We start from the raw sequence: 23,724 nt of genomic DNA, 5'->3' as shown, positions 1-23,724 counted from the left end.
GAGAGTTTAAGAGTTATCACTCCTAACTAGAGCTATTAAAAACTGACCCGACCCGAACGCTCGACCTGAATCGACCGAAGCTGTAACCCATCATGACCCGAAATATTGGTAAAATAGATAACTCGTAACACGACTTCTAACCGACCCGAAAAAACCGATAACATAATTTAACCCGATGTTGTATGACTCGAACCCGATACCCGAGCGAAAGATGACCGATAACCGAACTGACCCGACTCGTCAATGAACCGAACCCGGTTCGATACCCGACACGGTGTCAACCGAAACCGATTGTAACTTGACGAAACCTATTATTGACCCGACCTGTGACAACCCGATACCTGATTTAACCGACCTGTACGTGACAACCCGATACCCGATTTCCCGACCTGTCATTGACACGACCAAATAGTAACTTCAACGATAAATCTATTCTTAATTTTTCATTATCCGAACCTGAAAAATTAAAACGCGAAAAAAAATAAAACATGTTGAACAGCTTAACATTTTTAAATAAATACGGAGTAGACAAAAGTTAAGTATAACTTGTTTTGTTTTTACAGTAATTTTTATTTTGCAACTTGTACAACATTTTTACAACATTTAATTTTGATAAACGTAAATTATAAATACGAATCGAAGGAAGTAATGTATCGTGATTGCTAAGGGTTTCAAAATGGTTTCTATACCCACTATAAAACGGGCGTGAATCTCCATTTTATTTTGTGTCATTAATTTGTTATCACGTTAAACGTAAATTATGAATTCGGATCGGGGGAGTAATTTATCATCTTAAGACAAACGACCTATCTTCTTAGACTTTGTTCGGATAGGACTAGTTTGTTACTTTGTCATAGTGAAATGTAACATTGTTGAGTAATTGCTTCACTGCTCACAAAGTATTGGAGATAAGGAATGACTCTGCTTATTATTATTTGATCTTTTACACTTCTTTTGGCAAAAACATTAGACTTGTTATTTTCATTTATTTATTGTTGCCCCGAGCAAAGAGTAAAAACTCAATTATATAGAACAAAAAACACCATTAGCATATATTACATCAAAAGAGAATTTTAAGTTTATGTACCAAAAATATACCTACAAATATTACATCAAAAGAGAATTTTAAGTTTATGTACCAAAAATATACCTACAAATATTACATCAAAGGAGGATTATAAGTTAAAGTACCCAAAATATACCTAGCAAATGGAATAAATGTTGGCAAAGTTGTAAGACCAACCATTTATCTCAAAACTAAGTACCTAAAGCGCTACAATACATTGCAAACAACACAATTAAATCAGTATATACTATATAGTGCACAATTGTTGTCACACAACCATACTTCTCAATAAACGAAAATGATAAAGGTCGCAACATGCGACCTTTAAGCCGTGTCACAATGATGACATGGCATGCTTACGTGTCGCGATTTAAATAGAAATTAAAATATTTAACTTATATATTCTATTATTCATGTTTCAAAAAAAGGTAGGAAAATCTTAATATTCTAATTTGTTTCCTTACTTATATTGATTACCGTATTTACATAATTTCATAGTAAAAATATTGCATTGATAGTAAAAATATTATGATGACGCATAGTCTACGTGGCACATACATGTACCAATTAAACTCTAACACGTAAGATTGCGACAACTAAATGTTGTCGCAACTTGCGACCTTTATCATCACCCATATACTAAAATTAGGTTAGTCACTATTTGTTGTTGCAGTCTTGTGCGCTAGCAAACCCCTGCAAGAAGAGATGAATAACATAAGTAGTTTCTCCAGCAGGTGCTAACATACTATTAACAGCCAAACTCATTCTCATCTCAATAAAGGCCAGATCAGATGAATTTCTACAATTAAATTCCCAATCTGCCAATTAAAGAAAGCTTCAAAATTTCTCATTCCACTTGCTTATTTATTCATGTCCCAAACTAATACAAAACAAATAAGTTCCGAAACAGCGAAGCCAAGTAAATTTTATGTGCTTACTCCTGCATATAGGAAATTGTATCCATATATCACGATGGACCACCAGCAGATAATTTTGGCATCCAAGTGTTTTGGCAACATGTAAAATGTCAAACGAAGATAGAAATTGATCAGTTGGTCATATCCCCATTCTAAACAACGAGGGGTTACCACATTAATGACCCGATTTGCGTAATTGTAACCTACCAATGGTTGAGAATAGTCCATGACTCCGTGCATTAACTTACAGAGCCCAACAGTGAAGATCCAAATAATTTAAAATTTTGTCAGCAAAGTTGGGTAATAATTTGAGTAGGGCTAATCCAAAAATTAGCTTATGTAAAAGAAAATTACTGAGCACAACTGCCCCAAGTTAACAAACAGAAAGAAGTGTTACCTTCCACAACTTTCTACGACCACAAAACAAGGAATCACATTACAACTGCATTTGCTCTTGTTGTGGTATTTTTCATATTTCGTATAGTTTGTACATTGAATTTTGTATGTAAGTTATGAGAGCTTGATGAATCTTACTTAAGACTCACCAAAGTCTCTAACTTGTCCAATTTGTCAAGTGTGTGATCAACTATGTTTGACTTGATCTTTTCAATTTCACCCCAAAAGGGGAGCCAGATTCTAGGTCCACACATATGAAGTAATTGAATTTGAACATAGAAAATCAAAGCTCAAAATATAAGAAAGTGCGGAAAATACCCTTACGGCTTTCAAATATTGAACTTTGATGGAGTCACCACCATACATTTTAAGGGTCCCGTTTGGAAGGACCAAAGTTGACTCTTTTTGGACAAGGCATTGAATCTTGAAACCGAATGTGTGAGATTCGGGTACGGGAACGAACCGCTTATTTTGGTAGGCTTTAGAAACACATTCAAACACTAGACAAGGATTGTTTTGCGAAATCCTAATCATGGCACTAGGTTGGTTGAATCATGCATTTAGAAATATTGAAATTGCTACTTGTACGTGGTCACTTTGCTTTAAAGTTCATTCAAGGAACCTAAGGCCGGTTTGTCCAAAATATCTTTGTTAAGCGTGTCGTAAACTTTTGTATATTGTTGTATTTAGCATGTTGGGTGATGAAAGCAATAAACACATAAAGCATCATCACAAATAGAAAAGGAATTATTGAAGTGTGTACAAAACCACATCGCCTTGAAAAGGCGAGTAAAGGGTGCGATATTGAAATTGCGATATTGAAATTGCGATATTGAAATTGCGATATTCAAAGACGGTATTGAAAGTGCGGTATTGAAATTGCGATATTGAAATTGCGGTATTGAAATTGCGATATTCAAAGTGCGGTATTGAAAGTGCGGTATTGAAATTTGCGATATTGAAATTGCGGTATTGAAATTGTACTATTTTATTTGAGATCCGAACGCCAAGCAACTTATTAATAATAAGTGTGCCCGACACGGATTCAATTCTCTAGAAAATCTTAATTTTAGATGAGTTTCTCATCTTGAAGCATCATTGATTTTGATTATCGAAATAGAACTTGAAATGAAACTTGAACTTGAATATAGAACTTGAATATTGAAATTAGGAGGTTTGATTCTTAAAGTTTAGACCATTCCATGTTAAAAGGCCTCACCTTTAATATGCTCCATGACTTGAAATTGATTCTAGTTTAAATAGAGGTTGATCTTATTTAAATATCATTGAATATTGAATGTAGAACTTTGAATATTGAACATAGAAATTTGGATGTTCATGTGTTCTAGTTTGGAAAAGGCTTTCACTTTCCCAAACATCCTTGAACTTGCATAAAGTTGAGATTTTTGATTTGACGATAATTGTTGTAAGGAACACTTTCAAGAATGAAAGCTTCAACTTACTAATCATATTTTTTGAAGACAAAGCATAAAGATTGAAGCTTGAAACTTATAAAGGGAGTTTGGGAGATCATTTGATGGGGGGTTTCAAGTATGAAATCCCCTCAAAGATTACTCCTTTTGAAACATTTCCTAGTTCAAGTGAGTATGGACATCACAAGAACATCATAGGATTAGTAAACTTGAAATAAGAAAAGTAGAACATTGGATTAAATCATGGTGATTTATACGAGGGATTCGGTTTTACCTTGTTAGGTTTAGGTTAGATTTCAATTTGTACTCCCAATAGCTTTAATGTTTGAAAAATTGTAGGAAATGTTGAAGATTTTTGAAGATTGAATTTTGTATTTGGAATTTGAGAGGAAAAATGTGTATTACGATGTTGTATTAAAAATATCCTCCTTTCATTGGGGTGAAAATGAAGGGTTTAAATAGGGGATTAGCCGGCTAAAAGCCAAACCGCGCCAGCGCCAGGTGCAGGGCTAGCGATGCTGATGTGTACCAGATGCCGCCAAAGAAGGACGATGACACTGTCATTTCTTCGTACTTGGGCTTTGTACCTTTGTACGAGCTTGGGAGCGTAGTGCTTGCTTGGTGGTTAAGGCAATATTTTGCGTCTAAAAACTAACCTTTTGTATTCGGGTTTTGTATTTGGACTTGGTTTTACGGGACGAGGCCCGGCATGCTCGGTTTTGTGGGTCAGAGCCCGATTTTGGATTGCTTAATGGCATTTCGATTGGAAATGGCGTTGTAAAACCAGTGGAGAGGTCCATTGGGTGAGATTTTGTTTGGATTTTGAACTTGAATTTTGTACCGAGTTCCGAAATGGGGATGAGCTCGGAAATTGGACTTTGGATTTTGGAATACATCTTAGCAATTAGGACTTCCGTACGGTGTTGTTCCAACCACCTAGAAAGGATAATGATTTCTTCAGCATCCCTTTAGGGGAGACACGAATTATGTGTCTACAGAACCACAACCTAGCAGAAATCAAACAACATAACATTAAAATATAAAAAATAAAAGAGAGAGAGAGAGAGAGAGAGAGGGAGAGAGAGAGAGGGGGGGGGGGGGAATCAGATATCAAAATAATTAAAGATTATTAAAATAATGATATAAACATTACTTACCATTAATAATCTGGAAGACATTGACCATTCTCAGATATCAAGGTTGGAAGGCTAGGTGTCAAGTTAAAAATCTTCATACTCTCCTTCGCCATAACCGTCCAACCAATTTTAGAAGTAACCAAAGCCTCAAGATGTTTATCCGTTAGACAACTCATTATCTTGGTCAAGATTCGACCACCCATGCTAAAAGACGATTCTGAGGCAACGGAGGATATAAGAATGGCGAGTACATCTTTTTCCATTCGAGAAAGGATCGGATAAGAGACAGATTGCTCTTTCCAATAATTAAGGATATCAAATTCTTTTCCTGGAATATGTTTCCTCAATGGTACACTCAAATAGGCATCAACTTCAGATGCACCAACTCTACTTAGAGCTATTGTTGCATGAAAATGCTACATATAAAAACAAATAGTATTAGGTTCAGAAGATATATAGGAAAGTTGTCTAAAATAAGAAAATTATAGGGGAGGGAAATAACCTTGTAAATATCACCGGTCTTAAATGGTATAGAAGAGGAAATAGGCAAAGGAGATGTTGACGTACTTTGTAATGAAGATAAGGATGAATCACATGGTGTTGAAGATTTCTCATAAAAATTGTACATCTCAATAAATTCAGAAATCAGAAATTGGGCTTTACTATTAGTTGCATCATCAACATATAAAATAGAATACGAGTTTTTCACAAAATCAAGCTTGTAACGAGGGTCAAAAATCACAGCAAAGGATAAAATGACAGAATAATTGCTCCAATATTTGTCAAACTTATCTTGCATCTTACTAGACATTACTTCTATTATAGGATCCTCATCAACATGGGCATCATGTAAAAGCTTTTCAATACTCAAAATATTACCAAAATAATGGTTTGCAGTAGGATAATCAGAACCAGAAAACAGTTTTGTGATAAGATAAAAAGGCTCAAGGAAGTTAGACATTGACTGAATATGTTGTCATTCAAGAGCCGAAAGACCAAACTCATAATTACTATCTCTTTTAGAAAACATATCAAGAGCTTCTTTGGATAAGAATGCTCTTTCAAGCATTAAAAAAGTAGGATTCCACCTAGTGGACACATCTTTTTTTAACTTTAATTTAAAATCAGAATTAGTAACCACTACAGATTGCTTAAATTTGATTTTTCGACCTTCAGTGAGTGTAATGTACTTAACACCCTCACGAACCTTCTCAATACAACCATCAATAACACGCAAACCCTCTTGCACAATAATATTCAAGATATGAGCACAACATCGAGTATGAAAATATCTACCATCCAAGGGTAAAGGAGAACAAGCATTCAAATCATACTCTAATCTTGCAGCAAACACATCCATATTAGTTGCATTGTCTACAGTAATTGTAAAAACTTTCGTTTCAATACCCCACTCTCTAATCAAAGCTTGTACAAACTCATAAATATTATTCCCAGTATGAGAGGATTTAAAATGTTGAAAGTTTAAATCTTTTGAACGCAATTTCCAGCTACTGTCTACATAATGGGCAGCAAGAACCAAATATGAATTTATGGTACATGCTTGCCACAAAACAGAAGTGAGACAAATTCTAGAAGTTGATGCACCTAAAGTATCAAACAATTGTTTCTTTAAACCATTATACTCAGACATGCACCACTTAGTCATGGTATTTCTACAAACAGTTTGACCTTTGGATTCAGATAATCATGTAATTTTCTAGTCCTACCTAGGATGTTAGCCATACACAACGGATATCCATGACCTAATATCGATTGAGCAAACAATTCCAGATATGTTTTTTGATCAAAATCAGTACCAACAAGCCCATTTGGATTATTAGACATGTACTCTAAATAAGAAGGGCACTTTAAATAATGTCTCTTAGCATTAGAAGTCCCCATGATACTATCGTAAATAAACTTGTGTGTTTTGCAATACTTAATTACAATGCACTTCAAAACCTCATAGTGTTAATGTAGTGAAAGTGAAGTGGTTCCATACCGCAGAAGTACGCCTACCCTTCATAGATCTTGTTTAGTAAAAGCCCATTTTCGTTTTGGAGATACAACGCGGCTAGTTGTAGACATCAACTGCTCTGCATTGTCATCAATGCCATAAAATAGACAACATTTATCACATAAAAAGAACACATAAAAAAATTATAAAATTGTATGAAATATATATTAACATCACCTGTGTTATATTCATTATCAAATCCAGATGGTACTTCTTGATTATCCATGTAAGATGAAAGAATATTCCCTATTTGTCACAAAACAAGGAAAATAAATCATATATACCAAACATTAATTAAGAGTTATTATCCAGAAATGTTAATAGTTAATTTAAGAATTTCTTGTCAAACAAAATTATAATGATTGAATACAAAATGGTAAGCATAAGCTACTTATTCTCCCTGGAGTAGTTGATTAATACAGAATGTCTAGTTGTTGATTTCTCTGTAACTTAACTTCATCAGTGGACACACTATCTCTCAAGGCAAGAGCTGTTGGAAATAATGCAAAGAAAGAGTATTACCATATTGTGAAAATGTCCCACATTGGTAGAAATGAAAAGGAGGCTTTTCAAGTGGAGTATTTAAAGAAAATGACTTTGTCCCACATGGAAAGAAAACAAGCTTTTCCCTTTGTTTAAATATAGGGAAGTAATGTTTATACTTTGAAGTACTTCCCCAAGTGTTGTGGGCTAGAAGGGGGAATCCCCACGCGCGTCGCCGCCCGGCCGGTTCGGTTCGTGTTCGTGGCACGTGAGCTCACTCCACAATCGTAACGGTCGTATTTATTACGTCCCTTGATTTTCGGTTACAAAATCTTGGTGGCTTTATAATCAGTTTTGAAAGCACACCGAAAATCAAGTTCCATGTTTCTCCTTAGTTGAGTGCACATTTTGGAGAGACGCTGTGTAAAATCTTGGGGGGCAACGCCTTTTCCGATTGCACCATAGTCGGGGCGAATTTTGCTTCTAAGACAGTGTTTCGTAACACGTCACAGCTTTATTTACATCAAATATTCGGCCCACATTTTATTAACATTTTCGGATTTTACAGTCATATTTCCTACAAGAGCTACTGATTGCTTTAGCCTAAGAAATCCAGATTAATAAAGATTACAAATGGTAATAAAGCATCACAAAATCACCAAATAATCACCGGTAGTAAAATATTATAGGAAATCCACACAAATTACATTCAACTTTCCAACAAACTAGCTAAATTGGTACTATTTCAAATGAATAATTCATTAAAATTAATAAAACCCTAAAGATAATGGAAGACTTTTAATTCGAGCCTTTGAATTTACAGGACTAATCTTGGTCGTTTATTTGTTTGACCATTAAAACAAAAATGAAAATAAATATCAGTTATTCACAAGTTATTATCCATTTATGAAAATAAAAAACAAGTGAACTCCAATGATTGACACTGTAGCATAAATTCCTTTGAACATTGTAGCACTAATAGCAACCATTACCAAAAAAGTAAGACATCCATTGCCAAAATTAAGATATCTATAGCAATATACTCCTTATAGCAATTTTCAAGTCTGGAACAACTCCCGAATTACATTGTTAAGGAGTAAGGACTTAAGGCGTTTATGCTAAAGGTCCATTTATGAAAATAAATAAATTAAGTGAACTCCATGGTTGTTAACTTGTTATTAGTGCTATACGGAGTAAAGGAATTTCACTCATTCATCTACTTGACATCAAAAACCGAGCTCAAATCATGAAACTTAAAACAATAGTTTCAAGCGAATAAACATTATAAACTGGTGAATTTAAATTGAAATCTTGGGTTTGGAGTTGAACGAATACTTAAAAATTCAGAGATCTGGAAACCGGTAGAACACGGAATCGAATCGGATGACAGAGAAAAAGGAGGGGGAGTTCTTCTTCTCCAAATTAGGCTATGTTCTCTCCGTCTGGTCTGATCTGGTCTGATTTGATTTTTCATTTTGCTGGTCTGATGTTTGTCTTATTCATGCTGGACTCGTCTGGTCTTGTCTGGTCTGGACTTTTCTTATTATAATAAAAAACTAAAAAATAAATATTAAATAATAAATATTAAATGATGAATAATACTTTCTCCGTTCTTATTTACATGACACAATTGAGTTTTTGACACTATTTACACAAGCTCATTTGACTTCCTTTTCTGATTTATATATAGGAAAAAACATTGTCATGTGGGGTCTTATTAGATTCGTCCCAATAAATATATTTTAAATATTAATTTTTTATAATTTTTTCTTATCCACAATGAATGATATTAGTGTTTGAAATCGTGCCTTGGCAAACGTGCCTAAATAATTGTGTCATTTAAAAAAGAACAGAGGAAGTAATTAACAATTAGTAATTATTAATTTATAATAATAATTAATTATAAATTAATAATTAATAATTAACAATTATTAGTTATTTTAGTAATTATTTTTTACTAATTAATAATATTATTTATATTAATAATTATAATTAATTAATAATTAATTAATAATTAATAATTATTTATTATTATTTATTAATTTCTCATTACTAGTTATTAATTTTTAATTTTTAATTGTTAATTGTTAATTATTAATTCTTATTATTTTATTAGTATTATTATTGTAATAAAAAGTTATAATAAATCATTTAAAAGGTCTTGTTTGGTTTGGTTTGAATGTTATTGGTCTGGTGTAGTTTGGTCTGGTCTGGTCTGATTTAATAAAATCTGATCCAATAAGTAACAATGACAAGGAGAAGAGAACAAAGCCTTATTGTCTCTGTATCGCAACAGGATAAAATCATGTCAATGTAGTAGATCTGCAATAAAATAATAAAACCCTAAAGTTAGGATAAGATGTATACTAAATTAACTAGAGAACAAAGAAAAATCGTACTCCAAATCTTGAGCTTCTTCTAGATCAGAAAAACGCCACATCCTTGATGTTTTTCCTTGTTGATTGAGCACGGGTTTGTTGTTGAAGAAGAACATGGTGTGAGAGTAAAAGAGCTTTAAATAGAGTGACTGAAGGTTTTGTGTGATTGTGTCCGTTGTGCGGTTGAGGGAGAGGAAGAGACAAATGTACACAGGCATGACGATTAGGGTTATAATAGATGAGGGGGTGAATGTGAGATATTTATACCAAGAGTTTTCTAGATTGTTTTTGGGCTGGAAAGTTGGGCTTTGTCACTTTGTGTCTTTTATTCGAATGTTTTTTATGGTTAATTTAATTACTGTTTTTTTTAAGCTAATTTAATTATTTTGGTTGATTTTAATATTATTATTTATACTATTAATATATTATTTTTATTATTATTATTAAAGATAAGCCCACATAAGAAACATACTTTTGTTATATAATCCAAAAAACATACTTCATATGAATTACCTAACTCATTTCAATATATTAATTACTCTATGTCCTGGATTGAGATTTAGAGTATATGAAGTGCAAAGTCGTTATAATGTGATTATGTTTAACTTCATCCGATCTTTCAAGTTGTTTAAGTCGTAGTTATTTAAACTAATTGTAATATGATTTTGTTTGAACTAATTGTCTAATTTGTGGTTAATTGAACTATTCAACCAAGTAATTGAACATGTTATAAACTATCTGAGTCGTTGTTGAACTTCTTAAAACAATTCACCAGTACTTAATTATAGTCCTACTAGAGTTATATAATTATAATCTTGTTCTTATAGAGTTATGTGGTTTTAATTGTATACAGTTACATAGTTATAACTGACCCGAATTTGACGTCAATCGAACTTGACCTGGTAAACAACTTTAATGACCTGGATCAACTTTGGTTAAAGACATATAGAGTTATTTAGTTATTTACAAGTCATAACCCGTTTTGGTTGTAGTTATTTGCTTATAAGATTTATCATTTATAATCGTATATATAACTTGAATTACTCCGTAGTTAACTAGTGTTAGTAGCCTATATCTAACTAGTCTAATTTAGAAGTCCACACTTATAGACATAACAAAACTTATAATATCATAGTTCGGATTTAATATGTTTCGATATATACGTCGTACTTATGATATAAAAATCGTACAGGCTAGATGAATATATGTCTTCCAATAATGTAAAGGAGTTTCAAATGATAATGAAAGTTTAGGGTTTTAGCATTTTGGATGAGATGAAAGGTAGGAATTGAATCTAGCATCTTAACTGATAGTCTTCCTCTTTGTCTGCGCGACCTATGTCAATGTGCCCGACATCGAGAAAAATGGTTACAATATCACACACGAGACTCACATGGGCTCGAGACCCACTCACTTGCTCCTCATTCCAAAAATGAAATTCGAGTTGCATGAGTAAATATTTTTCACTTGAACATTTTGAGATGACCAAAACGATCATTGGTTCGCAATCCATATTCACTTTATATATGTATTGACTTGACAAAAATACGCGATTATTTGGTCTATATAAAATTTAACTCTAAAATAAGTTAAACAATATTTTTATAATATAAAAAAAAATTAAGATGTAATTATCAGACCCGAGTTTGACCCCCTGCTCGAGAGTGACCCGACCTGAATTATATTTGACCCGATTATTGTCCGATCAAAACCAAGACCCGAACCCGAAATTACTTGTTGCAAACCGACTTAAACCCGACTCGATAAGACCCGAACCCGAAATTACTTGTTGCAAACCGACTTAAATCCGACTCGATAAGACCCGAACCCGAAATTACCTGCTACAAACCGACTTAAATCTGACTCGATAAGACCCGAACCCGAACCCGAAATTACTTGTTGCAAACCGACTTAAACCCGACTCGATAAGACCCGAACCCGAAATTACCTGCTACAAAAACCGACTTAAATCTGACTCGATAAGACCCGAACCCGAAATTTAACCTAATCGAAATATGACCCGACCCGAACCCAAGATAGAAAAAAACCTGACATGACCCGACCTGAAATCGACCCGACCGAACTAGACCTCAACCCTATGGAATATTGACCCGACACGACCCGACCCGGTTATGACCTACCTGATTACCTGTTTTGACAGCTCTACTCCTAACCAAAAGGAAACCAGGAATGTCAGCCAAGTAGACATCAATTTTGTTCCAATTAGAGGACCCGATTTGAGCTACTACATGAAAAAAGGATTGAAAGAAATCCAACCTAGAAAAAAAGATTCTGTTACGGAACATCCATGCAGGTTTACTTCCCCCACGGATTAGCTGCAAATAAAGAACACAAATCAACAAATTAGCGACTATCGTCAATAAGCAAACGGGCCAATTTAAGCCCCCTTAAACTGCAAGCACCCTGAAAAGGCCTTCGCATTCCTTATCCGATAGGGCCGGGCAGCTATAGCTTGACGCAGGGTATAATCAAATCAAGATGGCCGAAGAAGATATGAAAAAGACTACCTTCATCACACAGTGAGTACTTGTGTATAGTACATCCAATCTCTTCTTCAAGCTGCATGTAAAGGGTAGGGCCGTAGGGGTAAGGGGTGTTTATTTTCATAACTAAAGCCACTGGAAGCAAGTTTTTCTTCCAAAACTATCAATGTACGGGTCGAGCGTTGGGCCTTTAGTTTTCCCACTTTCAAGTTTCAACCAAGAATCTGTAATAGACTATTTAGAACCAAACAAGAAACTTCAATCATCCATGAGACTGATGAACTTGCACTATACTACAGTCTGCAAACCAGATCTGGAAGAAATAAATTCAACCATGTTTTTTTTTTTTTAATACTCCATATATATTAGCGTTAAGTACATTAATGATTTCTAAAAATGAAAAAACAGGGAAAAAAAAGAAGCAGTAATGAATAAAATAAAGATTGAGGATTATGTCATTACAAAAACGAATGAAAGAAAAATACATGATCTTTAACAGTCTACGTACGGAGTATATCAGTGGCCGTTCAATAATACTATAATTGTGATCACAGTCCTCTCCCAACATTTACGATCTAACAACGTACACAAGAATAACTAATTCTGAGAAGAATGTGGCTATCTTTTTCTTTGTGGGGGTGGGAAAATTTGCTCACCGTTCACCAACCTAATGGGGGTATATCATGATACTCAGTCGATCTTCACAGAGGAGTAGATAAGCCTGGTAAACCAGAAGCATGCATAGAAACCGATGGTTCCAGTGAGCACAAAGAATGCATAAGAGGCAATGAGCATGTACCCAAAGTACAACATTCCAGACACAGGCTTTGTGATTTCAAGCTTGGTGAAGAAGTAGAATGCTGCGTAGAGGAAGAGGTACAGAGCGGAAGAACCTGATGTCAAATAAGATCTCCACCACCAGAGATAGTCCTCACTGCAGAGCTGGAAGTAGCAAAGTACAATGGTGATCTCGGCACATGTTACTATAAGAATCATGAACACGATGAAGAGGAATCCAAAGATGTAGTAGTACTGATTCAGCCAGATAGAGGTGAGGATGAAAAAGAGCTCGATGAAAACAGCACCAAATGGAAGTATGCCTCCAATGAGGATTGAGAATATGGGGTTCATGTACCAGGCTTGCTCTGGGATTTGCCTTGGAATCTTGTTGGTTTTGACAGGGTCTTCGATTATCTGCTTCCTGAATCCAACATAACTACCGACAAAAACAAGTGGGACTGAGATTCCAAACCATAAAAAGATGAGGGCGAACATTGTCCCGAATGGAACTGCACCGGATGATTTCTCACCCCAAATGAGAGCATTCAGAATGAAGAAAACAATGGCCACGGATCCCGGAAACAAGAATGCAGTCCTTATAGCAATTCGCTTCCATTCTGTTCCTTTAAACATTTTGTAGAGTCTGGCAGAGGCATAACCAGCAAAGATACCCATGAAGACCCAAAGAAAGAGCATGGCAGTCATAAGCCCACCACGGTTTGAGGGTGAGAGGAAACCAAGCACAGCAAACATCATGGTGACAACCATCATCCCGAGGCACTGAACACCAGTTCCAGCATAAACACACAGCAAGTCTGAATTAGTTGGAGGCCTGAAAACATCCCCATGGACTAATTTCCAACCAGTTTCTTCCTGAGCTTCTTCCTGGGTCTCAAGTTCATTGTACTTCGAGATGTCACGGTATAGTGTACGCAACATGATCATTGCCACCATTCCAGAGAGGAATAGGACAATCATCAATGAGTTAACAATTGAGAACCAATGTATCTGGTCATCACTCATTAGAAGATACGCATCCCACCTAGATGCCCACTTGACCTCACTTTCCTACACACCAACAAGGAAGAAAATATTGATAAGCTAACTAAATGACTGACTGGAAAATATACATAGCAATACAGAACAAGAAATGGCTTTGCATTTTTAAGTTACCTGAAATTGAACATCATAAGTAAATACGATTTCTTGCTTATCTTCAACTTCTTGTGGGTTACTAGAGCTAGTAACCAAACGATTTGCATGAGGATCGCAGGATGTTAGACGAGTATTCTCACTCCATTCCCCTTCATATTCATGCTTGACACTAATGTCACCCAAAAAGAATAGAACATCACATACTCGCAAAAGATGGTGTCATTAAGTTACCAGAAAGGAGAATTCCCAGAGAAAATATTTACCTGAAAGGCTTGACCTCAAACCCTACAATCCTTGATAACTCAGTTTGTGCATCTTTGTGGTACCGCACAGTAAATGACAGATGATTATGGATAAAAAACTTTTCATCCTTGGTCTGCGGGCAAAGTTAAAAACGTTAGACACAGACAATATCACAAATTCATAACACACCATCAGTTTATGATACTAAGAAGATAAAAACTCACTCCAGCGTATTGCCCTTTAAGCCCAACGTAATAGCCAAGCTGGTAAACAGGAGTTAAATCCTGGTCTCCTCGTCTTATCGGCATAACCAAGGGAAGGTTATCGAGGATCCTGTTATGGAAAAAGAAGAGCCATCACGATGATGCAAACAGGTTAACATGCACAGGAAAGCTATGCATGAACAAAGAGGGGAGCAAGATGGTTCTTACATATTGACCCGATATTCATCATTAATTTTCTCTTTAAATTCCTTTGATGTTTTGGCATCGAGTGTTTTCCGGCAAAGAACATTACACATTTGATGTTCCCGCATTTTGAACTGCAAATGATCCATGTAGCTAATGGTGAATATCCAAGATACTACTATATCAACACTTTTTCTCCCCGAATGAATAAATTTTCATACAAAAAAAACTAACCACATATGGAGAATTTTCAATTCGGTCACCACGAAGAACTTCACCAAGATTCTCCGCACTGTCAACAATGGTGTCAGGGCGGCAATAAGGAAGTGAATAGTAGGAGTACGGAAGCTGAGTCTTGATTGAGGTCAGCTTGTTGACCTTTACCATCAACGAATCTCCCTGCATCAAATACATATTAATCAACTGTCTATGAAAAGTTCGCCAAAATCTAATGTCAATAGATAAATAGTCATAATGAAGCCCATATAATGGATGAATTTAGAAATGGTGTAATTACAGTCAACAGCTTCACCAATTCACATAGTTTTCTACTTAATTACTTTCAAATTCACGTAGGTGTATTAGAAATGCATTTTCAACAACGAAATGGAAAAGCCAATGATCCCTACAAAACCAGCACTGTGAAAAGAAAATAAAGAAACTATAAGAACACTTTCTCGCATAATTCAAATCTCCTAGGCAAAAAATTTATCGGGCCAACGTGCAAAACATCTGAAGTCCTTGATCTAAGTCTCTCTTCCATGTTCATTTTTGCTGACAAATGTTCTTCTAGATATCTTCACCCTTGTCCAAGTCACTTGTCATACTTCCTCCTAAACATGATCACTAGGCTAGCAGACAAAGTTCTAGTACTTCAAATCTTGGTTGCTTCATTGACCCATATCACCATATGCATTATTCTGGTTTCCTTTGTCTTGGATAGAAATCCTGATTGTATGCATTCAAAGTTTTGCATAACCCCATATACTCCGCCACAAAGCATACCCCTGTTCTCTCATATGACTAGTCCTTTTCAAGATTGACTTTGACCATTATTCCTCCCAAAATATATCTATGATATAACTAGGAATAATTAATAGTATGCAAGTACTTGTTATACATACAAGTCTAACAGTATGGTTGTTATTAGCTCTATCAGTATATACTTAATGAACGGTGAAAGGTCAGTTTAAAAAGTGTGGACACCTTATAATCTTATATTACTAAACAGATGGTGTAATCATTTTTTATTTAGGCTTTTCATACCTAAAATCATAAAACTTCCCTAGCAACTGGACATTCTAATTGACACGAGATGATTTCACACAAAAGCTCATTCTAGGTTTTGTAAAACCATTAACGCCAAACAGACAAAGACCTTCCTCCCATTAAATTCGCCTATGTTAAGAAATGTTGCTGTTCTGAACTAATTATAATCTGATTAAAACTGGTGTTTTTACTCCATAAAACTTATTATTGCTGATCCTCCGGATTCAAAATCATTTTAACTAATCAAAATCGATATTTGCTGAAAACTTTTTCAACTCTTCACTACAACGTCACTGCATTGACTATTGACGTAAGATTCAAGTTTCTATCCTTTTTACAGGATTCTCATTCAACAGTAATTCCCACCGACATAAGTAGATCCCATCAAGCGAGCAGAAAAATCGCATTTCTCTTCACAACCAATAGCTTCAAGATCACCGACAAAACTTATTATCCCTAAAACAACACACACTAACAATTGATGATAAATTAGAAACAAAAACAACAAAAAATGCATCGATCTGAATCAAACAACACCAATAAAAGCAATCAAAGCGTATGAACAATGAGAAAGTTTGAGATTAGCAAATCAAAAGTGAAAATTGGAACCTAGAAATTAACCACATTTCATTGCGGAAATCAAATTGAAACTATTCAATTCAAAGATTCAACACAATCAATGAAATTATTTATGTGAAATTGGCAGAAAATGAGTTTACAGGAGGAGAGAGAGACCTTGTCGAAATCCTGAGGAGCGACGCCAGGGAGGTAGAAGCAATGTGCGCCATTGATGAGAAGAACGAGGAAGATGGAGAAGAGTGTAGATCTTCGTCGAGCTTCCATGGCGTCGTCTCTAGAGAGGGAAAGAGAGGGAAAGAGAAAGGGAGGTTTGAGAAGAGAGTGTGTGAGATCCAGAAACCGAATTTATTAGTGCTCGCTTTGTGTGTAAGGTGAAGGGAGATGTGGGGCCGGAAGGTGAGGTGAGGGAGTGGATTATGGATTAATTTTTTTTATTAATTATGGTCTTTAATTGTTAATTACGTTTTGATTTTTTAATTATATTGTAGTATGTGCTAAAATTATATGAATACCCCTCCAAATAATGACTTCACTCATAATTAGCTTATCATCAAGTTGAAGAATAAATCATAACTAGTCTTAAGGCTTTGTTAATAGGTTAATCAAATATTCTTATTTCAAAGTGGTTTACAAACAATATTGTACATCGAAATAATATTAAGTCAAAATATTTAAAAGTTATTTCGGTATTACAGTATAATGCAAAAGTTATCTATTTTTTAATGATAATAGTTTTTTGCTTTAATAAAAATTATCCCCTTACAATCACTAATAATATACAGTATACCAATTGTATGTTGGTTTAGTGGTGATTGGGGCTGAACTCGGTAGGGAGAACTCGTGTTCAATCCCCCGCAACAACAATGGGGGGGGGGGGCTGGAACCTATCCACCCAGAACTTGCCCCGAATCCAGATTAGCTCTAAGGGTGAATCGGGTGCTAACACCAAAAAAAAAAAAAAACTAATAATATACAGTATAAAGGTAAATATATTACCTTTAAAATATTTATCCATCAAAAACATTTATATAAAAGTTAAACATGTTAAAGGTTATTAAAAACTGAGTAAAATTTACTACGAGGTACAATAAATTTATACACCTGATGCGTGCAAGACTTTTTGTAGATTAATTTACTAAGGAGTAATATTTAGGTAAATAAATAATTGTTTAGAATATCAGCTTAAGGATCACCATCAAGTATCTATAACTTTATAAATTTATACTAAAACAAAAATTAGGAATGACAGATGTCACTTTCTGGTGCAAAATTTTTCCGCCAAAAAACTTTTTCTTAAAAAAATATTTCTACTTTCTTTTTTATTTTTACCATTTTATATAAATTGTTTGTCTATGGAAAAGATATTGGATTATAGAATATGACCATTAATAGATACAACATAATAATCATTTGCTAAAATAATTTTGGCAATATTTTATCAAATCGTATTACAAAAATGGAAAATATATTTACTTAAAAATTTTGGTTAAATTAACATGTTAACCATATCAAATATTTGTTAAATTAGCATATTAAGCATATAAATTATGTAATATACTCATTGTACATTAGATAATTTTTTTGGTAAATGAAACAAATATATTAAAGCAAATATTGAGTTCAAGGCTAAACTGTCAAACAAACAAAGATAAAACTCCAATGGCATCCCTTCTAGGAAGGCACCCCAGGAGTAAAAACTAAAAACACCCAAAATTACAAAAAGGCTCTAAAATTTTGTAACTTCTTGGAGCCGAAACACCTACTAAAGATAGTGATCACTTGAATTTCTTTAAAAATACTCTGAGTTGTGTTGTTGCTATTTTGGAACTTTCTACGATTTCTCTCTTGCCAAATCATATAGATAGCAACCACAATCGCCTTCTAATCACTTGATGTGTTACACCATTGTTGTAAAAATGCACCGCAACATTCTGCAAACAGAATCTTCCGTTGTTAATAGGAAGATTCAACCAATTCAGCACCATGGCCCAAATCTCCGCAACAAACGGACAAGTGAAAAACAAATGCTCAACAGTCTCCAAATCAGAACAAAAGAAACAACCTAGATCACAATTAACTCCCACCTTCAACTTTCTGTCTCAAGTTGAGAGCCTCCCTAAAATAGCCAACCAACCAATTAAAATACACTTCGGAGGGCTAGCATTGTTACAAATCATCTTTCTCAAGGAACCTTCGCTGAGTCACCCCTTAAGACTTTATACAAATCCTTGATAGAACAGTTTATGCTCGTAAAAAGATTCTGACCTTGATTCATACTCCAAAAAAAAAATTCAAAGCATTAAAAATCTTTCTTACAATCCATGAGGCTTGAGCAGGACTCGTCATGGTTGTAAGGATGTGCTGTTAAACATAGTAAAGGTGCACCCATTTTATCCAAAGTATGTATTTCTTATGCGCTAAACTCCATAAAAGCTTATAGATGGCTACTTGATTCCAGATAGCAACACCAATAATATTAAGACCACCTGAAGTTTTAGGAAGACAAACCTTTTCCCGAGAAACTAGGGCCTTCTTACAAACGACAGATTGACCAGTCCGAATGAAGGACCTGCAAGCATCTTGGATTAATTACAAAACTTTCTTTGGTATCATAAAGATTTGTCACCAATAAGTTTGGATACCAGAGAGCACAGACTTAATCAATTGGACCCTTCCAGCATATGATAAGAATTTAGTTGTTTAATTGTTAATCCTGTCCAAGATCTTTTTCACCAGTGGCTGATATTGAATCACATATAATTTCCTTGAGGAAATAGGTTCCCAAGATATCTAAAAGGCATCTCACCTTTGGAGAGTTGAAACTCATCAAGAGCTGCATTTTGAATCTCTTGGTTAACACCACCGAAGTAGATGGAACTTTTTCTTAGCCTGAAATCCTGAAGCACTAGTGAATATCTGGGACATAGAAAACAACTATTTAGCTAAAGAAGTATCACCTCTAGTAAAGAGGAGGAGATCATCGGCAGAGCACATGTGAACCAGTTTCAATTTCTTGCATGTGGATTGAAAATTGAAATCACAATCATCATGTAGCAAGCTCAGACATCGATTAAGATAGTCCATACAAACGACAAACAAATAAGGAGAGATATATTGTACATTAGATAATTAAATGAGTATGTTTAAGATTTATTAAGTATGCAATTGTTGCAAAAGGAGAAAATTTTCAGTTAAATATTTTATAAAAAGATGGTCAAATAAATTTTTTAGAATATCCATGCATGCACGGGACCTAATTTAGTTGATTATATTTGCGTAATTGGTACAAAGTGTGAATTATTATTTTAGGCGCTTATGACAAATGACATATTACTAAAATTTAATAAAGTTTAACGAATTTTCTTTTAGATATTTCGTATATTTTTATTAGTCATATGTACACACGATGTATGCTTCAATTACATAAGAAATTAATTTATCTTATGTCATAGCTAAAAAGATGCATAAACATTACTGAAAACAAGTACTTCATTTCAAAAAGTTAAATAATAAACCTAGCTAAGATATATATATTACTAGTCTTATATGCACGCGATGCGTGCGGAATTATTAAAAAACTTAAAATTGTGTTGTAACAACTAATATATCACAACAAAAAATCATAATTTCATTAATGAGAATAAAGGATTTGCTGGTGTTAAGATAAAGAAAGAAATATGAAAAAGAACATAGACATATTTATCTTTTTTTAATAGAATCCTTCATAGCATAAGGATCAATCTCCTGGTTGGGAGGGAATTCTTTTGACAGCAGAAAAGGCAACCCAGTAGTAATAACAGCACGTACTCTATTCTTACTTCAACGCAAAGCTAGAATGAAACACAAACACAACAGCCAACTAAAATGATCCACATTTCTTTAAAGAAGAACTTGAGGCAAGCCAGGACTTTGAACAGGATTTGAGCTACGGGAAGAATCTGGTTGATTGCTGGCTTGGTTTACAGATAAATTGGAAACGACCATAGAGGGCATACAGATGGGTGAACCACTGAATCTTGGACGTATTGAGGCCCTGCTGCTGCTGCTACTTAAGGAGGGTTTTGCATTTGCATCATCGGGCGATTCATTCCCATATCCATTCCCATTCCCAAACCCATTTGTGGCATGTATTGTTGTTGCATTCCTGGGTACATCATTGGGACCATGCCACATCCCATTGACATCATCTGCAAATATTAACCACCTTCAGTTTTACTGATATATACAGACAAGTGTAAGAAACGAACAGAGTACTACAGTACGACCATGTACTGACACCCATAAAATCATAAGCATCCAAACAAAAAAAAAAAACAAATTCTTCAAATCCTGTTATTTATCAGTAGTTCAGTAGCTCCAACTAATACAATAGTTCAGTCCCGGGCTCCAGCTACAAAGTGTATAGAATTTATTATTGTTTCAAATCCTACCCCAACTAACACAGTAGTCCAGTCCCAGACTCCAAGAATAAAATAACAAATATTTATGAAAAAAATAACTTATCAAGGATGCAAGTAATGAAGGTAAAAAAGGAGGGAAATGAAGCAAACTATCATGCCATGATCAGGTGCATAAAAAGTTTTCACAAATGCCATTCAGAAAAGAAGTTCACGTGTTTAAGCGTACCAGCTAAACATAAAGAAGGTGCTTGAAGAAGTCTCCTTTAAAGGAAATGGATCCCATTATCCCAATGAACATGAACATTATCAAATATTTCATATTGCACCAAGTAACAACAGTAGTTTATATGGCTAAGCTATCTGTGGCACAATAAGGCAGTTTAGAACAACAAATGCTGAATGAAATCGTATTGCTCAAATTAACTGCCCATCTTCAATCAATATGTCATCGTGAAGACCAAAAAAATCTTACACCAAAAACAAAGGCAGGAATATCTCAAGGATAGCTTTGGGTAATACCTGAACTTGCATTTGCAGTGACTTCAAGTACTCAATTGCTTCATCAAGCATTGAAGCTTTGTCTGACTGAATTCAAAGACAAAGAAGAAAGAACTCTAGTCATATTGTGAATGACCAGGGAATATATTTATCGAAGATAGTCCAAGACTAACTACTGTATTAGTTGGGTCAGTGTAGTAGGCAATGATAAATGATGGTAATGAACAATAAATTCCTACTTCGTATTATACTACCACTAATGAACAATTCAAGCAAGTCAAGCAAGTCAATCACACTTCACACCAATAAAATTATCAAGAACCTTAATTAACCCCACAATCTCATCAATCCATAAAACAATTTACATTAATTGCAATTCAATAAAATATTTAATAAAAAGCTGTATATTAAGTATAACCTGATATGGTGATATACACAATTACCGTCTTATAAATTGTGTTCTCTTAATCTTGATTGCGCATACCACACTTAATACTTGATTGATTGGTCAAGAAAGAGACGTCCAGGAATATAACCTGATTTAATCAGCTTATAACCCATTGACGATTTTATATAACCTGATATAACCTGAGTGTGTTCTCATCCATGCAAGTATTAAGTATAAGTTTTACTCACAAAACCGCGATTCCCTGTCTAAGATTACAAATCCTTTTCAGTAAAAGTATATTTTAAAGTAATCTTTGGGATTTGGGAGTAAATTACATTTCCCTCAGTATTAAATTCCCACAATAAATTTAAATTCTAATTGATCACGGCTTCAATTGAAAATCCCAAATCCAACCATATTAACAATGAATTTCAATAAGCAAGAACCCTAATTAACAAAACCCCAATTAGAACTTCATGAGATCAGATTCTCTAGCATCCAACAGTCTCAATCTCTTCAATTTTAACGATTTCAGATTCGATTTCTCTTGTAATCTGAATTATCGCTTCGATTTCATCGTTAACCTATGAAAAAATCATATACTCAAATTTTGGAAATGTGGACATTCTAAGCAACAAATTAGATTTGACCATTCAATTCCCACACTGGGCACACTCTCTTACTTGCTCAATTAACAATATCTTAAAAAATCAATCATCTCAATACTCGGTAAAAATTTAAGAGGTGTGATAATGGTGCAATTGAGTTTTTCCAAACTACAGAACATCTCAATACCCGGTAAAAATTTAAGAGATGTGACAGACCTCGGTCATCAGAGATGGTAGATATGATGTGAGTTGGAGCACGAACTTTTCCGCTCTTAATTGCTGAGTTTAGATCCTCGGGTATTTGTGGAGGTGTGAATTCTTTCACTGGTTCTTTCCTTCTTCAGCCTACCAGAAGGATAACAAACACAGTACTCTCTAAGTAAGTACAGGAAGAATAACATGGAGATGAAGGCACCCTTGCAACGGATTATATATAAAATGTGGAAGTCTAACCAATGGTCAAAAGCCTGCTTGATCGCACCCTCGAATGCTTCATAAGAGTCAGGAACAACAACTCCCGCGTCTCTCAATGCTTGATTTTTCGCTTGGCTGACTCCATTTCACCACCACTTTTTGCACCCTAATTAGAACAAAGCAAATTATAATTAATCTAGTGTGTTTTTTTGCTTCTCTTATAAAATTGGAATAACTCATCTCAATCCTCAAAATTGAAATTGGGAAATTGAACAGGAATTACCTGAGGGAAGCAATGCGATCAATTATCTCAGCAAGGACGCATGCTGCAAATTTCACAATTTCACACATCAGAAACACAACTAACCATAAGTAAAGCAGAAACTTTTGGTATATTACAAACACGATCAAAATCTCGAATTAGACACAGTAATAAACCGGCTATTCAGGAGATTCATCTTGTTACTTACATCAGATGCCTCCATAATCCCAAACTTTGTGTCTTAGTGTCTTAATCTTGGTTGTTTGTTGTTCTCTTTCTGTTGGTTGTTGGTTGCCTGTTGTGGTTTGGCTTATGTTGTTGGCTTTTAGCAGGCTGTTTTTGGGTTCTCTATTGTCTGTAGTGAGGTTGCAGCAACTTGGTCTAATGGCTT

At 34.6% G+C, this 23,724-nt stretch overlaps 1 protein-coding gene across 1 annotated transcript; it reads right to left on the bottom strand.

Moving 5' to 3' along the window:
• Positions 1-12,739: 12,739 nt before the first annotated feature.
• LOC110776456 (transmembrane 9 superfamily member 8) lies at positions 12,740-17,098 on the bottom strand. The gene is made up of 7 exons (XM_021981021.2): positions 16,920-17,098; positions 15,150-15,314; positions 14,940-15,049; positions 14,733-14,841; positions 14,529-14,641; positions 14,284-14,434; positions 12,740-14,178 (listed from the first exon to the last, which is right to left on the bottom strand). Exons 1-7 carry the CDS (start codon positions 17,025-17,027, stop codon positions 13,021-13,023), a joined length of 1,914 nt encoding a protein of 637 aa, XP_021836713.1. The 5' UTR covers positions 17,028-17,098; the 3' UTR covers positions 12,740-13,020.
• Between the last annotated feature and the right edge of the window lie 6,626 nt (positions 17,099-23,724).

The sequence above is a fragment of the Spinacia oleracea genome, chromosome 1, assembly GCF_020520425.1.
Source record: "Spinacia oleracea cultivar Varoflay chromosome 1, BTI_SOV_V1, whole genome shotgun sequence".
NCBI lineage: Eukaryota > Viridiplantae > Streptophyta > Magnoliopsida > Caryophyllales > Amaranthaceae > Spinacia > Spinacia oleracea.
Note: the sequence above shows the minus strand (reverse complement) of the source record. Positions and strands in the feature narration are given on the sequence as shown.